Source organism: Atta cephalotes (genome assembly GCF_000143395.1).
Source record: "Atta cephalotes unplaced genomic scaffold scaffold00009, whole genome shotgun sequence".
Taxonomy (NCBI): Eukaryota; Metazoa; Arthropoda; class Insecta; order Hymenoptera; family Formicidae; genus Atta; species Atta cephalotes.
The window spans coordinates 2,730,847-2,752,450 of record NW_012130073.1 but is presented as its reverse complement, the minus strand read 5'-3'; the positions used below and the strand labels follow the sequence as shown (position 1 = coordinate 2,752,450).

At 31.7% G+C, this 21,604-nt stretch overlaps 5 protein-coding genes across 5 annotated transcripts; 1 reads left to right on the top strand and 4 right to left on the bottom strand.

The window, feature by feature from the left end:
* Window positions 1-354: 354 nt before the first annotated feature.
* LOC105627472 (RING finger protein 113A) lies at window positions 355-2,177 on the bottom strand. Its single transcript, XM_012208754.1, has 6 exons — window positions 2,066-2,177; window positions 1,847-1,920; window positions 1,243-1,446; window positions 911-1,127; window positions 618-810; window positions 355-532 (listed from the first exon to the last, which is right to left on the bottom strand). Exons 1-6 carry the CDS (start codon window positions 2,175-2,177, stop codon window positions 355-357), a joined length of 978 nt encoding a protein of 325 aa, XP_012064144.1.
* Window positions 2,178-2,851: 674 nt separating this feature from the next.
* LOC105627471 (origin recognition complex subunit 4) lies at window positions 2,852-5,144 on the top strand. The gene is made up of 5 exons (XM_012208753.1): window positions 2,852-3,067; window positions 3,731-4,057; window positions 4,140-4,637; window positions 4,721-4,873; window positions 4,983-5,144. Exons 1-5 carry the CDS (start codon window positions 2,852-2,854, stop codon window positions 5,142-5,144), a joined length of 1,356 nt encoding a protein of 451 aa, XP_012064143.1.
* A 1,010-nt stretch (window positions 5,145-6,154) lies between these two features.
* Window positions 6,155-8,497, bottom strand: LOC105627470 (putative ammonium transporter 3). The gene is made up of 11 exons (XM_012208752.1): window positions 8,362-8,497; window positions 7,951-8,236; window positions 7,733-7,890; window positions 7,537-7,648; window positions 7,259-7,464; window positions 7,063-7,194; window positions 6,870-6,965; window positions 6,709-6,797; window positions 6,542-6,631; window positions 6,386-6,473; window positions 6,155-6,324 (listed from the first exon to the last, which is right to left on the bottom strand). The coding sequence occupies exons 1-11, from the start codon at window positions 8,495-8,497 to the stop codon at window positions 6,155-6,157; spliced, it is 1,563 nt and encodes a 520-aa protein (XP_012064142.1).
* A 915-nt stretch (window positions 8,498-9,412) lies between these two features.
* Window positions 9,413-11,387, bottom strand: LOC105627469 (gamma-aminobutyric acid receptor-associated protein). Its single transcript, XM_012208751.1, has 3 exons — window positions 11,298-11,387; window positions 9,578-9,775; window positions 9,413-9,478 (listed from the first exon to the last, which is right to left on the bottom strand). Exons 1-3 carry the CDS (start codon window positions 11,385-11,387, stop codon window positions 9,413-9,415), a joined length of 354 nt encoding a protein of 117 aa, XP_012064141.1.
* A 3,677-nt stretch (window positions 11,388-15,064) lies between these two features.
* Window positions 15,065-16,888, bottom strand: LOC105627468 (60S ribosomal protein L22-like). The gene is made up of 4 exons (XM_012208750.1): window positions 16,854-16,888; window positions 16,457-16,591; window positions 16,085-16,206; window positions 15,065-15,272 (listed from the first exon to the last, which is right to left on the bottom strand). Exons 1-4 carry the CDS (start codon window positions 16,860-16,862, stop codon window positions 15,125-15,127), a joined length of 414 nt encoding a protein of 137 aa, XP_012064140.1. The 5' UTR covers window positions 16,863-16,888; the 3' UTR covers window positions 15,065-15,124.
* Between the last annotated feature and the right edge of the window lie 4,716 nt (window positions 16,889-21,604).

Genomic DNA, 21,604 nt, shown 5'->3' with positions numbered 1-21,604 from the left:
GTATATATATATATATATATATATACTTACTTATATATATATATATATATATATATATAGATATGAAATATGCGTACATATATCTTTATTGATCTACTGGATTCATATGAGATACATTTTTAACAAATGCTGCTGCTCAGAAAAAAAATTCGAAAAACTACAAAATTGCTTACTTACCGCTAATTGTTCTAAAAAGTCTATGAATGTTTTCTGGACAATATTTTAAAATGGTTTACGTTAGCATTTACAGTTCCTTAAAATAATTCATATTATATATATAATATATAATATTATATATATATTATATTACAAAATTTTATAGAAACAACTAAAATAATCTTGTAAAATATTTTATCAATCTTCATCGGAATCCTCGCTTGCTGCGCTTTTTTCCTTGTCTTCCAATTTAGTCCGTGCAATAAGTTCTTTTGCAGGATTAAATGTACCGTTAGTCTGGACATTGCAGATGTAACATCGTGTACTTTTCCTATATTGCTCCAAAGCACATTTTTCACAAAAGTAATGCTTGCATCTAAAAAAAGAATAGATTAATCATAAAAAATATATTAAAAGTACCGAAAAAGTTAACGATTAAGGATATATTCTAACAATCATACTTTGTAACGACAGGATCTGTGAAACTATTTCTACAAATAAAGCATTTAAACGGCAAGTTCTCCTCATCACTATCAATCTCATATTTTTTATCGTCTTCGTCTCCACTGTCATTATATTCGCCAGTAGCAGCTTCTCTCTCCAATTGCCATCCCAATTTATAATCCGACCGATCGTGTAAAAACTTACAGCTATCTGTACACAGCACAATAGAAGAATTTATATTATTATTAATTTGAAGTTATATAGTATAATTAGTACGATTACTCAAAGAATAACTCAAAATATGATGTACCTCCAAAACCGCAAAAACCAGTCTCTTTGTAATCTTTGCATATATCTGGTTGATAATCCCATCTAACTGTTGCTCTAAGATTGGACGGTGCTCGAATTGGTCCCTTGCGTACCATTCCACTGGACGCATTACCAGCTGCAGTATCTTTCTTTTTATAGTATTGTGCATAATTGTTCAAGCCTCTATAAATTTTATCATCTTCTTTTCCCTCTAATTCCTAATGATCAAGACAGAGATGTATTATCAATTTTGTTTTTCAAAGCAAATCCATTTCCAACTCACCTAATATATTTGATGAGTCAAGTACTCAATGTTATTCACTTAAAACATACCTCGTTTATTTTTTGGGCTTTCTCAAACAGTGCCTGCGCATCCCTATCTTTCTCTGTTTCTGTTTGAAGAACAGCCGTTGCTCCTTGATCACTTGGGCCAGCTGGTAGAGCTGTTCTGCTACTCTTATATGATACAGTTATGCCATCATCCTCACTATTATCATCGTTGCGATTGATCTTCTCCTGATGCTTCTTCACATTTGTCTAAAAACAGGAATCAAACTATATATTTCTCACACGTGTCTCCTTGTTCATTTCTATCATGTAGATTAACTTTCATCAACTTTAATCTCGGTTGAACATTTTTATCTTTTTCATGTTCTAAAAATTAGAAAAAAATAAAGAATAAATTCTAAAAATCTATATTACTAAACATAGTTTGAGACTCCATAAGTCTGTTTTCTTAACAATTGAATTAGTATACACTTTTAAAATTTAAAATGAAATATGCTTGATATTTGACGAAAGTGAGAAAGAGAGTTCTAGTACAATTTAATCAGGAATTAAAAACAGACTTAATTAATTACGGAGTTGTTGATGAACTGCGCTATTTAAATGTTCCATATAGAGGTTATGCATCTCCGTCACGGTGTGAAATACTTACGCTTTGTATCATGGGATTGTGATCGTCCTGTTTCTTTTCTTTCTTAACCACCATGGTCTCATCCTCGCTGCTATCTACAAATGGAATCAATACAAACGTTTATCCACACGACGTCTTTTTACACATAACCTAAAACTTCGGTTCGACTAAACTTATCCGAGAGATATAAATGCGATATCCAGCGTATACTTAAATTGACATTTATTAACAACTACTCACCATCACTGCCGTCCGCTTCTCTCCGTTTTCTCGTGGCATTTTTGTGAATTTTACGCCTTTTGAAAAGAAAGGTACAGTTCTTTTTCTCCGGTTCTTGCACCGTGTCGTCCATGTTTGTTTCGTAAACACTAGTAAATGCACGTAAACACCATCTTTCTGACACTCATTCAGCAGCCGGATTTGTTTCCTGTTGTTTCCGTTTCACTGCTCACTACGCATTGTTCCTCGCGTCAAAATAAAAGTGCCGAAAAATCGACTGATAATTCAGACTCAACGACTTGAGTAAGTTCACTTAGGTCAGTGAAAGATGCTTTCAGTGTCATCGAACTTGGCTTGGGAGATCACATTTCTGAGTTGCCCGGGTTATGTTTTTTGATCGTATTGTATATAAGCGCTATATTTTTAAATATTATGCCTTACAATTAGTTTAGATAAAGAACGAGCATAATTATCTTATTTATGATATATTAACATAATTATGGCATATCTGAGGCTAAAGTATATGATGTCAGTTATTGATTATTCTGAAGAATGAATAATTTATTGGGGATCATATAAGAGAATTTATATATAAATATATATATATATATATATTAATATATATATATATATATATATATATATATTTATTAATATAATATTAGACATACATATATTTATAATATGCTTATAGTATTGCATTACGATTTGTATGTTTTAAAAATAGTATTTAAGAAAAAAAATTGATAAACTTTACTATTTGCAGGTCTTCTAATTTCCTAAAGTAGTATAAGATCAGTGATAACAATGAGCAAGAAGAAAAATATGGCAATTGATTTTCAAGACAATATGATACTGCTTACGCGAAAGTATTTGAAGCGTAAAATAATGTGTCCTGAAACGAAGTTCAGACATCATGTTAATGAACGGTTACATGTGATGAATTTAGTGAAACGTACTGTTGAAATAGGTGAAAGCAATTCTGTCTTGTTAGTTGGACCTAGAGGTAGTGGAAAGACAACGGTATATTTATCCTTTATAACTGTAAAATAGTGATACACAGAAGCATGCAAAAAGTTCATTTACATGTAAAAATAATTTTACTGTCTCAAAAGTGTGCATATATATGTAGTTATTTGCATAAGATCAATCAAAAAGAAGATAACAAAAGAATTTAAATATAAATATAAATTGTATTTTATTTTTTTTAGTTCTAGAATTAAAAAATTTTTAGAACTAGAAAAAAATAAAAATAAGTTAAATTTAGTATATTAATAATAATTCTATCAATATGATAGCTTTAATCTTAGTTACTTATTTTTATTTTTTTTTCATTTTAAGAAGTAGAAAAAGGTAAACATAAGTTAAGCCGAGATTAAAGTTGATGAAACCGAGAAATAAAAAAAGATAAAGAGTTAAATCAAGATTAAATCTATATTGGTGAAATGGACATAAGAGATTAAAGTCTTTTATATTCATTGATAAAAATTAATAAGAGGAAGATAATTTTAATGAAGACGTTGGCACTTAGGAAGTGATTTCATTGCATTTGTAGTATATTCAAATATAATTCAATCTCGATTTTTTTTTGCCACTTAAGTGCTGCATGTATTGCACACTTGCTAGATACACCCCTGGTGATACACTGTATTCTAATTAATGATAATTATTTATATGTAATTTCAGCTTGTTAATAGTGTTTTGAAGGAATTGTCTGCTTTAAAAAGTTTTAAAGATAACGCGATAATAGTAAATCTCCATGGATTAGTACACACTGACGACCGTTTAGCGCTCAAAGATCTAACTCGTCAGATGCAATTAGAAAATGTCGTTGAGGATAAAGTTTTTGGTACATTTGCAGAAAATCTAAGCTTTCTCTTAGATTGTCTAAAATCTGGTGATAAACATCGCTCCAAACCAGTCATCTTCATACTCGATGAATTTGATCTGTTTTGTGAACATCACAATCAGACATTGTTGTATAATTTGTTTGACGTTGCACAATCTGCACAGGTAAATGTTTAAATGTATCAGGCTAAAAAAAAAATAAGAAAATCTGTGAATTTTAATATCGATAATACTTTTATTTTTATAGGTGCCAATATGTGTAGTGGGGATAAGTTGTAGATTAGATGTCATGGAGCTGCTGGAGAAGAGAGTCAAGTCGAGATTCTCGCATCGCCAAATATTTTTATTTCCCGGCGATACATCATCTTCGGAACAGCCTATGTCCGCGTTTGACGATCGTCTGGAACTCTTTCGAGATCTTCTCAGCTTACCTGACGATGAAAATGTAAATAAAGTGGAGCAACAGTACGATGATTGTACGATAGATCCACAATTTGGTTCTATGTGGAACGATTATATTAAGAGTTTAACTACCAACGTTACGATGGTGAATTTACTCAAGAGAATGTATCATATTGATGTGAGCGAGAGAAGTTTTAGAAATTTTCTGGCGGTAGCCGTCTCGACGTTGTCCGAGAAACATCAGAAACTGGAAGTGAATGATTTTGTAGAAGCAAGTAAAATCTTTTCACAAGATGACAAATTGTTGATACTTGAAGGACTGTCCATTTTAGAAATGTGTTTGGTATGTTTGGTATTTTTTTTGCGATTATTTCTTAAAATTAATTTTATTTGATAGCAAAAAATATCTATATTCCGATATCACAGATAATAGCGATGAAACAGGAAACAGAGATTTACGATGGCGAGCCATTGAATTTCGAGGCGATATACAATCGCTATATGAAGTTTGCGAATCAGAATTCCTCTGTACAATCTGTCCAGAAACCAGTTATCATGAAAGCTTTTGAGCATATCAAGGTAAGAGACGCTTTCATATTAAAATTATTTGATTCTTGAAAAGAAAAGATCAATAAACATATATATATATATGTATATATATATATATATATATATATATATTCTGTAGAATTTAGAGATCTTGCTGCCAATTGGAAATACGAATACGAAGTTCGAAAAAGAATATCAATATTACAAATTTACGTTAACATCGCAGCAAGTTATTGAGGCTGTGAAAAATTATTCTGGTCTTCCCACAGAAGTTTCTCAGTGGGCATCAAGCAGTATATAATAACGATATAGTTTCAAGTATTCAACCCATTGTGTTCCATAAAACTACACATGACACGTAATTAATAAGTTTTTTAGCGACGTATTTATAGAATAAATTTAAATATAGGTATTTATATCACTCCACTAGAAGGAACATATTTGTAGGAATCGATAATAATCTTTTAGATACATTTTTATATGTTAAATATTATTATTAAACTCATTTCTCTCTATATTCCTGATTAATATTCGTCATAAAAACAAAGACAGTTACGAAGATACGCGACGTTTACATTCCGCGTTTATATATTATGCCCTCCAAAAAACGTGTGATATTCTAGTCTTACATCTTTTGAATATTGCCATTCATACGTATATATATCCAGTTAAATTTTCTAAATTTAGTTTAGAAAATTTTTCGAAAATCAGTAGAGTAGAAAATCGGAAGAAATATCACAAAAATACAATGAAATTGTAAATATTCTCAATATGCATTAGTACAATATTTAAAAAGAAAAAGGAGGAATAATATTTTGTGAATATATACTAAATATGGTTTCCAGGAACAGTTCCTGTCAATATACAAACGAAGTAGAGATATATGCATCTTCGATATATGAAAGATAATAAGGAAAATGCATAAATATTTATCGAAATATTTTATTTCTTACAATAACAAGCATTATCTTATCAAGCGTTATGAACGATTAGCTAATTTAGTCGATTGAAACCATATTTGTGCCACTGACTAAGCAGTGTTAAAATTCAGTTTGTCTGTGATCCACTTATGTCCATTTATCTCTCTGTGTCGTGTGTGCGAGCGCGCATGTATACTCGCGATCAATATTTATATGTGTGAATGAATAAAAATTTAGGTATTTATTAAGAAACGTGTGTCGCACAGACACATATTATTCGGACATATTAGAATGCAACGAAATTACATTGTGCACGTGTCTATGTTTATACATTTGTAATAAACAATTTACATCTCTGATAAAGTATAAGTCTCACTGTGGATCCGTTTTTTTAATCTATCCAAGCAAACTGTGGTTTCGCTTCCGCGGTTATCGTAGAGTCCGCGATCGTCCTGATTTGGGAATTTCTCGCCATCAGCTTCTTTGGCAATTGAGGTTTCCCAGATTTTGAGAAATTCGCTAATTTCTTCTTTTCATGCTGAGTAATATATGAATCATGACCTGTATCAAAAATGCACGTTATTACACATTTCGGTACAGACTTTAGATGTAATTCTCTTACCAGGATTCATGCCTACAGGAGGTACGTTCCTTAGTACTTCTTCCATAGTAAATGGTCGAAGCGCTGACATAGCACGACTCACACCTATCTGTAAATAAACATCATATCACATATTGTAAAACAAACTTTATATTAAAAAATTAAGAAAATTCGTACTTTTGAATGACGTATTCTATGTTCTACAAGATCTGCTCCGAGTACTTCTTCATAAACTGCCATTCTAATTGGTATTATTTTATCTATTATCTACGGATAAGGACATTTACAGATATCATTTATATTTTACATATAATACATTTTTTTTAAGAAATAAAATTACAAACCCATAGCAGTGTGATAGAGCTGAAGAAACTCCAAATTGATAAGCAAAGTGCAGATAAACTTTGTACTCCTAAAAGGTACCAACCACCTCCTATGAAAAAGAAGAAATTCATGCACTGTATTAACTTGAAAATAAAAAAGATGCATAAAAATCATTGTATACCTTTGAACAAGCCCTTTCTTCCACTTGTGGTATCAAGGGGATGAGGATTATCAGCAAATAAACCGATAGCAATAACTCCCCAGATACCACTTGCGCCTATACTTTAAATGAATACTTTAAATGAGTGTTTATTGTCACGATGGAGAGAAACTTATAAAAATTTGATATATTGATGAAATTAATATAAACGAACCGTGAGTAGCGGCTGCACCAACAGGATCATCTATGTGAAGTCTGTCTAATGCGGGCATTGTGATACACGTAATAAAACCACCTACCATTCCGACTATCATCGCTTCCCAATTTCTATACAGGAAACATCCACCTAAGGCAACATAAACGCTTAAAAATCGGTTGTTTCTTCACGTTTTCTGTATTAAAACATGTACCGGTAACTGCCACTAATGCGCCAAGAACACCGTTTATCTGACTAAGGATATCAATTCCATTCGGATTAGTCAAGCTGAATCCCAAACCGATGAGACCACCTCCCATACTGGCTATCATCGTGGAGACAGCCGCTCGAGCGGCGTATTGCCATCGATCACCGGTTACTCCGTAAGTACTACCACTGTTGAACGCTAACCAGCCCCACCTATTTATAGTTCACAATCCTTTTTATATTTTATTTATTGCATTCGACATCGCGGTAATCTACTTGCTTTACCATAGCACGAATAGCCCCATAATAGCATTGACTGGGCATCCGAGTGGTAGAGGGTCGATGCCGTTGTCGTATCTACCTATTCTGGGACCGAGCATGATGGCACAAGCGAGAGCTGTATTAACAGGTAAATGCATCTATCGAAATTTATCCGTTTATCATTGATTACTGACAATGATATCCTTGTAACTCTGATTACCTGAAACACCACCAACAAGATGCACCGGGCCTGAACCAGCAATATCAACGACCCCTATGCGGTTCAGGAAACCATGATCGCCCCACACCCACCCGGCTGGCATGCAGTATACAATAGTGTTCAAAAACGAGAAGAGGCAGTATGCCTTAAAGTTACATCTAGAAATACAAAATGTATAACTGATACGTCTTCGATATCGTATTTGCGAAAATAAATACCGTTCTGCCATAGCACCACTAACGATGGTCGTAGAGGTAGTGGCGAAGCTTAATTGAAATAGAAATGCGGCACAAATGGAACCCATGTATTCGTCGTCGACGGGAGGATCCACGAATATACCTCCGATGCCAATTAGAGGGTTGTTGGGTTTGCACAAGCCAAAGCTAAATCCGAATCCAAAGATCCAATAAGTCAAGCCACCGAGAACTATATCGACTACATTCTTCATCATGATATTGACTTCATTTTTCAAAGATACACAGCCGGACTCTAACATTCCGAAACCTACAGAGTTTGTAAGAGAATCAATATTGCCGCACGTATTAATAAAAGTACAAAAATAACGGTTCATCTCTTAATCAGACAGATAGTATAACTTACATATTTCGGAAAGATTATTTTAGTATTACCTGTTTGCATTGTAAAAATCATGAAGGAGCTCGTGACGATCCAGTTGCTATCTTCTTGCGTAAGATTGTATAAAGAACTAACATATCTATCAACAGTAACGTTTGTATCATTTTTCTCGGAATTCGCCAGTTCCATGATGTTCAACTTACTTCGTCGCTAGAAAGAATTTGACTGCTAATATCTTCGTTCGTATGTATTGAGCGCGGAGTGTGCTCGAGACAAACAAATTAAAAATTTAGAATGTACGGGCAAAATAAGTCTGGTATTGGTATTGATAGTAATGTCAGGATTTCTGTCAGCAACCGATCAAGCGAAACTATTAAAAGAATCGAATCATTAAATGAGAAAATATTTTAGATTATTTTAGAAGAATAGACAAAGACATGTTTTCACGATTTTAACTTTTTTTTATTGGCCTTACATTTTCGAGATTACAGAAAATTTTTCTCGCTCGCATCCAACAATTTCTCTTCGTTCTTTTAATTAAATAACGTCAAAATTATGTATAATACAACATTAATCTAATATATATTATTGAAAATGATATCACGTATATAATGATTTTCCGTCTATACCATACTTTAAATTTATAATGATACAGTACGATATAGGTGCTAGTCTAAAAAAAAGAAAAAACCATTATGATTGTAACGTGCAATGAAGAACATAATGTGTGAGAATGTTAACGATGATGCAGATTTTTTTTTGGTTTTTTCTTATTTTTTTTTATAGGTGGCCAAGCTAGATATTACATGATCACATAAATTTGCTCAAATTAGTTCTTACATAATACGTGAACTAAGCCCTCTTAGATGGTAGAACAAAAAAAAATGGAATCGACAAGCATCTTTTATCATCCAAGAATATGGTTGTGTAGATTTATGGAAGTGAATATACAATATCAAGATAAAATTTCACACAAAGTATATCGATAGATGTAATTTTGTATGCTCGGTTTTCGAAAGCGTCTCTATGAGGACTACGTTGGTAGATGGTAGATTTTTGTTGTTGAATCCCTTGCTGTTTTGGCAATTTGCTCATCCTGGGGGTTTAGTGACCGTATACATTTTCATCGCTATACGCTATGTATAGGAAGAAATCCTCTTCGTGATGTTCCTGTTGAAGAGTTTTATAAGATTAGACGAGCGACTATGAAGCATAAAAATCAAAGCATTTAATATATATATATTTCATAATGATATTCATTTCAATTACCGCATAAAGGGAACCCATGGTAGCGCTTGTTGGAGGAATAATGTTGTTTACGAAGAAGAATAGGGCATCTTCAGGACGTAAATGAATCCTCTTACGAATTAAAAAATAAAATTGACCGACAGTCAAATCAGAAGGTACCAAATACTTTTGCTTGTCCAGATCACTGATCTTTGCTTTAGGTGCCTTTTCAACTATCACCTACAACAATATTTACATTATGTCTTTCATATTTTTTAAATATATAAAAATGTAATATTAGTTGATATTAGGATTATATCTTAATTAGTTACTGCAAACACAAATCGATTACTGTATAATATCTCCAATTGAAGTTGTTATTGGCCTAGTAAATTAACAATTCAGCTTTCGCAAATAAATCATTAAAAAATAATTTTTTCTGGCTCGCTACAGTCAAGTTTCAATTATGTATTGTACTTAATGTGAGACCGAGTGAGATGGTTCAGTGTAATTCGATATGATAATTTTGAGTGAAACGTCATGTGATCAATGATTCATGTACAGCGAAGATAAACATTTTATTCTTTCTTTTGTGACGATCACGATCATGATTATGAAAATACTATGAGTTAGGATAAATTTAGGGATGAATCATGTTTTAAAAAACATGATTAAAAAGAGATTAATCTGCCGGGAATTAATTACAATAACAATCATTAATATCAGTCATCTATCTTTTTCTGTTTCTTTTTTTCTTATTTGCGGAATATTTGATCTGTAAAACATGTTTTTTTCATCAAAATATGTAAATGTAATCTATTCGTAGAAAGATCCTCCTAATGTCCAATTTGAAATATATTTCGAAAGGCAAAAATATGTTTAAAAATAATTAAATACTTAAATAATTAAATATATTTAAAAATAATTAAATAAATAGCAAAATATATTCAATTTGTGAGTGCTCGTTAATTTGTTTGTTATTTATTAAAAATTGAGGGAAATTAAATGAAACTTAATTAATTCGACTCTGAAAGAAATCAGGGCAATTTACTGGAAAAATCGAAATTATTACACTGTCACAATTTCCAGGCTCAAAAATAAAAACAATGCTTTAAAACAATGCTTAACAAGAATATACGTTCTACATATGTTTAACTCAGAAAACTTGGGTTTTAACCTAGCAGTAAAATGTTGCAAATCATTTCCTGAATTAATAACGAGACAAATAATTTTCAAGAATGTGACGTGTCCTCTACTAGATGACCAAAACATTCGAGACCATTCGAATCCGAGACGCGGAGCGATCATGTCGCGAGTCTGACGTAAATAAATTCAAAAAACTAGGTGATTCCAGGTGAAATTTCGACACGCTGGAAAACTTAGTCGATTGCACGTCGTGAAGCAGATCAATACACGTGCAGGGGGGAGAAGGACGTGTACGCGAAGCGCAGCGCGATTTCGCTGCGTAAGTGCGCAAAAAAGAAAGACGGAGGTCCTGTCGGAGAGAAGCGTCTCGTCCGATACGATATGCGACGCAAAATACGAGGACGACCTTGGGCTTCACTGGGGGACCATCGAGGGACGGCCGCGGCGCGACATTACGAAAGCAGCCGACGCAACAAGGACGGAGGGAAGGAAGGGGCTTCCCGCCTCTCCCCCTCGTAGATATTCGCGAGAACTCTCCTTCCGGGAAGTGCAACGGAAGCTATTCATTCGGGATGCGTAGACCCTCGTGAAACCTTGAAAGATGCTTTGTACTTACGGGCACCCGATCGGGATATTTCCGTCGGATCTTCTCACCCTCGGCCTTCCTCTTCTCGAACGGATGTTCCTCTTTGTACTGGAACTTCATTGTCCCTCGTCTGCGAGCGGGTCGCGCGACACAATGACGACGGCGACGACGCTCTTCTTCGTGCCTTCACTTGCGTTCCTCCGTAGCTCGCCCTTTCGTTTACACACGTGCGAACACTCTTTTTCTATCTCCTTCTGATTTACTTCTCCGTGATACGAGTCTCACGGGCGTAGAATTGACACGAACGCGATTTTCGATGTCACTCTCGCGACCGCGACAACAATCGCCGTGCGTCACAGGCCGTTGCGATTGCGCGTTTGATTACGAGCGCTCCTCCGCCGTGAGAAAATAGTTCTCCTTTTTTGTTAACGAGTGATGAGCGACTACTCAGATCAGTTTCTGTTCCGGCACTGTTGGATTGTTTTAGAACTAGAGAGCTTCGAAGCTCAAAGGGAAAGAATGGCAAATTGTATCATATAAATGCCCGCGTCCAATCAGGTCGAGGATCACGTGATCAGTTTTCTCCAATCTTTTCTATGCCTATGGAACTTTGATGCCCGCGTCCAATCAGAGGAGATGGCTCACATAACGGAGTCTCCCCACTCTCTCCTTTTGAGACTTCCAAAACAGTCTAGAATTCGCTTTCTCGCTTAGACAAATATCAAACATATAACTATCTCACTTTAAGTTCCAAAAGTATACACTAGTTCAGCTACAGAAAACAGATTTGAAATGACGTTGCAAAAACCAATAATTTTTTTACAAAAATTGTTGAATCACTTGAGAAAATTTGCGGATATAAGAAATAAGAAATTCGGCGAAAGCTGAAAAAATGCGAATGACTGGATAAGTCTGTTCTTTTCAGTTGAATTTTTTTAACCATTCCTGCGCATCTTTTTTTCCTTTTCTTTCTAACGTGAAGAGAAAAAGGAGAAAGATGAGGTTTATTCGTGTTACTTGAAATTATCAATTCTCGAGTATAACATGAATTGGCGTTATCTAAAAAAAACAAATCGTGTGGAAACAAATCGTTCTAACGTTAAAATTAACACAGTGAAAATACACAAACATGTAAAAAATGAAAAATTATTATCGATATCGTAATTTCTTTCGTGCAAAGAATATAACTGCTTTTGTCTTATTATCATTTCATAGAGCATCAAATGATTTAAATATTTAAACAGAAAGCACAGCTCTTGCATGATACGTAACATATAAGTATAAGAAATTCAATCAATCAGAGTTCTTTATTTCATGGAAAAGAAAGAAAAAAACACGAAGAACTTTAAAGCCTGTTTTACAATGTGCCTTTTGTTTCCTGTTTCTTGCCTTTTGTTTTTTTACATCTTGTCTTTTTACTTCTTTCTCCGGATTTTTTTATATCGTCTGAAATAAAAATTAATGAACTTGGAAAGAAACAAGAAATATGTATAAAAAATATTGTTGACAAAACGATTGCAAAGCAGAAAAAAGCAAAAGGTAAAAAAAACAAGTAACAGAAAACAAATCCTATGAATACCCGTATTCATAGTCCTTCCTTGAAGAATGAGGATTTCTTTGTTCCTCATTTCACGTTTCATAAATCTTCCTTGATCAAAGAAGCCTTATTAGCTTTCTTTTCTCAAGATAGATTACGAATTTCCTTGAGGAGGAGATCTAACTTTCATAATCAAAGCAAATCTCCAAATTTAATTCGTTACTGGTCTTTTTCGATAACTTTTTAATTTAAATCTGATGTATCGATAATTATTTTTGATAGCCCTTTTCGGAAATAAACTCCTCTAAAAGCATTTTTCCTTTTTCTTATAATAAGCATGGCGAATTCGATTGGAAGCACTGATGTATATTAAAGCCGTTGTACAATGATTTAATTTTAGTATAAAAATAAAATGCAAATATCTCGAATTATGAAATACATATTTTACATAATAGTACAATAAAAGTATTGAGTATTTCACGATTTAATTGATTTTTTATGTTTATTTTTATGTTTATTTTTTATGTTTAATTGATTTATTATGTTTATGTTTATTTTTATGTTTATGTTTATTTTTATGTTTATATAATTGATTTTTTATAAACATATATTACGTTATTTTGTGTATATTCGGCGGTTTTAATGTGCATTATCAGTGCGTATTTAATGCATCCAATCGAATTCGCTATTAGTTTTATTTTTGTCCATTATTATTGTAAAATGCTTAACCATTTTATTTAATTGACAATACCTTTATAATCTTTATTATTCGTAATTCACGATATTAGGTTTGCATATATTATATATTATGACATGTTTATACATTTAGTAGATTATTGAAATCTCTAAAATATTTTTTCTTTCGGATTTTGAGATCAGTTCATGAAACAAAAAGATCTTGAAGAATCGAAGAATCCTTTGTGGAAGTTTCTTTCACCCTTAAAAAAAGGAAGGACTATGAATACGGGTGAAAGAGAGAGCACAATAGAATAGACTTGATACATTTTCTTACATAGAAGGAACCAATCAAATTAAAGAATCACCGAGCGTAGCCAATAACTCTCTCGTCCGCCGCGACGCGGCGCTTCGAGAGGCGATTTCGCGCCTCTTTTGATATTTCAAATTCACCATTGGTCAGCGTCGATTGGCGAGTGCGTCATGACGTCATCGTGGAATAGAAATCGTTCGAATCGCATCCGCGCGTTTAATTGTCCGCGATCGCGATCGATTTTCAGAAGCGGATTCCACGTGCAGTTGAGACTTTGATTCGCGAGTGTTTTTTCCGAAATGCAAGACGCATATATATTGCGCGTGTCGAACGTCGAACGCCATGACGAAAGTGCCGTGCAACATCATCTCAGAGTCGACAGGATTCAGGGGACATTCATCGAATCTTTTTCACAATGAACAACGTAGCTATCACGACCGTTGCCAAGTACGCGTTATGTTCTGAACTTAATATCATTAATATTTTCGCCGCGAGTTCGTCAGAATTTTCGCTAGAGTCGAACTTATAAATTATAGCGAATTCGGATCATTTAGACTACACTAGATCAGTGCACATTAAACGTTGCTATACATTAATTAAGCAATTAGCAAAGTAAAATATGAAAGTATATAAATATTTTAAACAATTAACTATCTACTAATGATATTGTCACATTATTTAACGAATATTTTATTGTCAAAGTTGATTATATTATATCATTGCATTGAGATATTTTACATAAAGAACTGATTTTTTTTAATATGTACTGATCCAGTGTAGAACAAAGTGGTTGAATTCATCATTAAGGGGCCGTCAACTTTTCGCGCGAAGTTGTATGATCTGAAAAGTTCATTACATTAACTTATACATTAACGCTCTCAGCAGATAATGCGTCCAAATTGTGAAGCTGTCAGTTAAAACTGATGATAACTTGATGCAAATCCTAAATATTTTATACTAGTTAGGACTTCAGAAGCACATTTTAATTGCGTTAGAAGTGATATTGCGAATCCATATTTAAATATTATCCACTATACATTGCTTAATACATTACAGTCATACATTTTATTAAAATTTGTGAAAACTTACCTAAACTTTAATCTTTGTAAAAATTCGTACGTCTCCTTTTTGCAATTATATTTTGAAATAATTACAGAAATGCATATACAACTGATAGAATTGTATGATCACAAAATTACAGTTGAAAAATTAAAAATAGTTGTTATATAATCAAAGCTAATTATTTTGTATTCGCATAAATAATCAAGAATATTGAATTTTAGTGTTCTTTATTAAACGAAATATATATAGACACATTTGTAATTAAGAGAATTATTCCACATCTTCTTCATCATCATCTTCTTGACTGTTAATCTGGAAGTATCGTAACTCATACGTTTCCTTGTCTTTCGATACTACTCGCAACCAATCACGCAATTTGTTCTTCTTTAAGTATTTCTTTGTCAAATACTTGAGATATCTATAACAAAAAATAACATGTTTTCCAAATTAGTGCAAATATCGCTCTTCTTGTACCTTATAATAGTAAACTTGTAATAGTAAAAAATAAGCCAATATTCATAGTCAATGTTTATTTTAAAACTATCTTAAGATGTCACGAGCCAACTAGAGGGACATATTAAGACGTTATTTAAGACAATATTGAAATAATAATGGACTATGAATATTGGCCTTAATATTGTTTAATATTATAAGATTTTATCTCCTTAATGAAAACAAGATGACACGTATATATAATATCGTTTCGTCTTTGTTCCTCATTAAATGCTAAGATAAAATGATATTTATGTTGACTAGAATCACAGGTATTCAGTTGTTCTTATGGGCTTTCTATAATAAGTCATTATCTAAACTCGAAGTCTTAAGCCTTAAGTCATAAGAAATTGACTAATCATAGTCGATTATTCTTCTCGTATTCAACTATGATCGATCAATTTCTTATAGCACAGAGTTTAAAGCTTAAGATTTACTCATTGTAGATGCCAGTTAAGTCGATCACAGAGATGTATTAGCATTTTAAGACATTACTTAAAATGGTTTTAAATAACAGATTATCAATAAGTCTAAATGGTAAGCACCTATAAGCCAGTATTCATATTCCTATTTAAAGATTGTCTGAAGCAATATCATAAGATGCTAATTCAACTTTGTGATTGACTCACGACATATTAAAACTATTTAAAATGGTTTATATGAACTGATTGGATATCAATTTTATGTTATAATAATGTTCTACGATTGTTACAATCACAGAAAAACGATATTACTCACCGCTTCGAGAAATCGACATCACTGTTGACAGTGAGTTTCATCTTGTTACGTTCCAAGGCAACATTGTTGCCAAAGTTGTTAGTTTTACCACTAACCTTGATTTTTTCTTGTAAATATTTTTCCTAAAAAGAAAAAAATATCACTATTTTATAATAATCAGTCTCAAAGATATAGTATTAAAACTTCAGTAGGCATCATGCAATTCAAAATAAATCAACGTTAGAATTTTTCATCACGTAGAGGTTAGGAATCCGCGAGAAAAAGGTTAGGTCTCGATTTCAATCAAACGAGAAATTTCGAGTACAATTCTCATAGATGAAAAAAGAGAGTATTATATAATCTGAAATAATTAAGAACAATAATGTAACTTACAAAATTGGTTACATCCATAATATTATCCTCCACGGGATGCGTGCAATCGATCGTAAACCTCAAGGATACCTTTTTCTTCTGTCCCTTGCCCCGAAGCAGTTGCTTCTTAATCGGGCCTTTAGTTTTCTTTGCTGGCTAAAAATTTACGAAAATAATCTGTTTAATGATAATGTTGCCATCATTTTATGAGACACGTGGAAAATCGTCCAAGGAGGCGGGATAGGAGCGTATGGTAAGATACATATCGGACTAGATTGAAATAATAAGCTCAACATAAAACAATAAGTTAACCTATCGCGATCGACAAGTCGGATTCTTTTCGTACGTGATGTTATTTTAACGAAATTCTGCCATAATTACGAATAATCATTGTATTTTTGCAAGAATGACAACTCACCGGAGCCATGTTCACGTGTGTCTAACGAATGAAAGAACGCGAGAAAATTGATCATCATATGGCGCTACAATCGTTTACGCGGAAGTATTGTGTGCATTTGTGTGCCTTCATACATGCGACACAATGCTCATGTCATTTTTGTTTAACATTGACAAACAATAAGGATATAATGATCCATTGTGTCATACCGTGTCATTTTTTTTTTCGCTTATTAGAAGGCACACATTGATAAGGGGACAATTTAGGGAATGGTTTTTTCTTATGAAAATTAATATATTTTTGAAATCAGTGCGATTTATTTTTATATAGATTTTTGAATGTTGACGAATGTTGTAGATCTTTGTAATTATGTCGAATAAAGGATGAAGTATATCCTTCTTAAAAAAAAATTTTTTATTTACTTTCTGGCTTTATTAACAAAATGTTTCAAATTACATTCGTTATTATAATAATATACTACTGCGCGCAAGAAAAATATAGAAGTAATGAGTATAAGGAATTAATAAAAAGCTGACTGTGTAATAACTTATTGTATTGTTATCTAAAAATTAGTATTAAAGAAGTTATGCAATTTGAGGAGCACGCTGCGATTATTGGATTCTTCTTTTTCTCATTTTAGAAAACTAAGAAAAAATTAAACTAGTGAAACTAAGGGGCCTATTCTATAATTTTTAACAACTGTAATTGTAACGTTATAATATTGTTTTTTATCATGTACAACATCTGCGCAACGACATTGTAACGCTATATATATTATATCGTTAAGAATTATAAAATATTCTCCTTAGTTCACTTGCTGAATTTGAAAGTCATGATAAAATAGTCTTAATAATATGCGAAAAATACAATTTTTGAACATGTTTTAATTGAAAAAAATAACAATTAATTTTATCGAAATTATCATGATAATTTTTCTGTTTTTATAAAAATTATTTCTTTTTTCATTAAAACCGCAATCATTATTAAAGTCGTGATTCTTACTTGCTAGATTTAGCAAGCAAAAATTGAGAAAAAAAAGAATTCAAAAATTTCCGTGTGTGCCCTAAATTGTCTAAAAATAAATGCATAATTTTTTTAATCTTCCAATAAATCAACAAGAATCTCGGAAAAAATAAATTTCATATATAATTGTATTATAAATTGATATATTTTATACAATTATATATAATTATATATAAAATATGTTCATATATGAAACATTTTTTTCCGGAACCTTATTATTATAAAGAATTATAATTTATAATTTTATATTTTTATATTATTATTGTGTAAAAATATCACTTATTCTGCACCCTAAGTCGATTGTCTCTCAGTTACTGGATAAACAAAAAGTTTTTTCTTGTATTCTTCTACTTTAATAATATAATTTTCTTCAATGTTCTTATATTGATGTTCATCGAGTATATATTTCAAAGTAATGGATTGCGTTTCATTAGAATCAGTTCCTATAACATGTATACTCAATTTTTTCATATAATTTTCGTTCCACATGTACTTATTAAACCATTCTCTTAGTTCGTTTATTTTTATGTTGTTTAATGCAAATATTTCTCTCTCGTGTCTGTCAAATATGTATTGACACTTCATAATCTCATACCAGTTTCTATTAATTTCTTCTTCAATATTTATATCAGCATGTTGCTTAAATATTCTTAATCTTTCCTTAACATTATCTAAATCATTTTCTGAGAATTCATCCAAAACTTCTTTTAAAAAATCCAGAAATCTATCGATGCATTCCTTAATAAGCTCAGTTGTCTGTGATTTATTTGCCACTGATTGAGTGGCACTAATAGAATATTCTAAAATTCCATCGACATCCATATAGTCGCATGAAATATGTTGTATAAAATTATTTTGGATTGATCGACATTTTAGTGACAATTGTTTTTCCATTATCATCTGAAAAACCGTGCGAATGAATATAACTTGGAGACAAAATTAATCGCAACAATCTAAGAAATTACTCAGATTTTATTTTATTTTATTTAAAAATAGATGAATAAACACCTAAAATTTCATATAAAATCATGTTATTTAATACTTACGATCATTAGTCTCATTAACACTGATAACTCAATTGACGTGGCATCAATTTGATAAGTATTTATTACAACGGAAGTTGGATCATGTTTACTGATATTTTTCAATTTACAATAACTTGTGCCCAAGGGTAACTGAAAGACTCTATTTGGTTGCATCATACTAGAATGTAAAGAGTCACATTTAAGTGTTTCAACACACTTATATATAGATTCGATCGCAGCATCTTCCGTTATATTGCCTTGCACAAGACATTGAATGTATAGACGATTGGTAAAAAATTTTGCAAAACTTTGGAATTCTTCAAAATTGACATTTCGTAGAGCATTGTGCATATCTACGTATGTACAATGGACTAACTTTAGTATCCATAATTTCATATCCCTGTAAAAAAGATTAAAGATATATTTATTATTGTCTAATTGGCAAAAAATATAACATTTATTATAATGTATTTTACAAAATTAATTCTTTATTTAATATCTATTAATAATTTCTTTTAGTTATGTAAAAATTTCATAATATTGTTGCAATTATTTGACAATAAATAGCCAATACTTAGCGAGTTCCTCTGGTTTAGTAAATATGTCCTTATAGATAGCAATTTGTTGATCTTTGATTATTTCAAACATTTGCTTCGTAATATTTGAACAGTCCATCATGTATTTTGTTATAGTTAACAATAATGTCTGCAATATAAATAAAATAAAAATAATATATTTTGAAACTTTGACGCATGCTTTGAATATATACTTACGATGGGAATAGGTCCGGATATTTTTGTTATAATTCCTTTCTCACTAACACTGATGTCATAAGTGTACCCACTCTCTACAGCTGGATATAATTCTTCCACCACTAGCAGTTTTATTATGTTGCAGTACACTGTCATGAGAGCGGCACTGAAATATTATTAACAAGAAAAGTTTTTTAAAAATAAAAGATGCAAATAAAAAATTATAGAAATTGTTATTAATAATTCTAACTTAGAAATTAGAGTGTATTTAGAGTCACAGTAATACTACACACAATATAATATTATTATAATACATTATGCTACATTACTTACTTCTCCGGTAACTGAAGTCCTACGGAAGAAATAAAATGTGTATACATATAAGATATTGGCAAACGAAACTTGGGATCCGGACGGTACCAAATTTCTGATATACTATCACTATATAATTTTATAGGATATTTTGAAACTTTTGCTGGCAATGATTCTAAAGAATGTTCAATATGAAGGCATATATTTTTCTCTGGTAAATGAAAATCTGGTAATGGCTCGACGGTTTTCCAGTGTTCGAGCCATTCCTGTGGTATCTTGATATCTGTGTACTCTGCTTTCGACCATGAATCGACTTTATCTAATTCCATATCAAAGTCCTTGTTGAAAATCATAATATTTGCAGTCTCAGGCGTCAAATAATTCAAAATATTTGTTATAGTTTTTGGATCATATTCAAAATGAATCTTGCTTCCAGTTAGATAATCGCGCGACGGATACTGATGCAAATTTATACATAAACTGCTCACATTATCTCTTGGATTCTCTTCCTTAAAATATCTAAAATCCAAGTATAAGTGATGTTTTTCACGAATATTTTATTTTTTCAATTATGTTTCATATATCAATTTATTTCTAAAATTAGTTTACCTAAAAATATTTTTTGATCTCTTATTAAACTCGTCGTAAATTTTTTTCTGCGGACCTTCCTTTTTTAACAAATTGATATAGGAAAATATCGTATCTAGAATCTCCTTTACATGTCGTTTTCCTTCATTAGAGAGATCTATATTAATCTTGATTAAGCTATACGCGATAGTATGTATATTGTAACAAATTTCCTCATTGGAAACGGTAACATTCCACATTTTTTTGCGTAAATAACTAATTAGGGAACCTTTTCCTTCATGTCCAATAAGCCACGAAATATATTGATATGGTTTACTTTTATATAAAGCAAATAGCGAAGGCATGGCCCACGTTATTTCTAGCTGCAAAAGTTAAATTTTATTTTACATATTTATATTTTTACGTATAGTATACACATAAATTTTTTTTCGATTTGATTAAATTTTAATCACATACTTGTCCAATATGTTTCGAAGTAAAAATTTTATACATTTTTTGAAAAGCGGCGGTATCAAAAAGAACATCATTTTTTATTAATTCGGTAGAGTCATCGAGAGATAGTTCGTTAGTTGGTATATTAACAAAACACGTATCAGTTGTGACATATTGTTCCAATGTATTCAGCGGTAATCTTGCCTATAAAAAGATGTACCATGTTATAAATTTTAACTTGTTTTTGAAATAAATAAACTGTATACTGCAAAAATAATTAATCGTTTGTCGCAATTTTAACAAAATTACCTGTATAACCAACTTTATTCTGTGAGCATTATAATGGCGTTCTTTGAATTTGTGTAGCTCTTCATATAATTTCGTGCAATCCAAATTTTCGTGCACTTTTATAATATGATCCTCAGTAATCTTATTGATTGGATGATCAGTTCGCGTAAAGGAGGAAAGTTGTGGTTGATGAACTCTGATTTTGGCTAAATTTAAAGCTCTCCGAAATTCTACAATACGTAAATACGATATTTTAATTGCAAGTTGCAACAACAGTATTATGAGTATAATCTACCGTCTTCTATGTCGTTTCGATTCTGCATAAATGCATCTTTTTCCGGTAGAGGGTTAG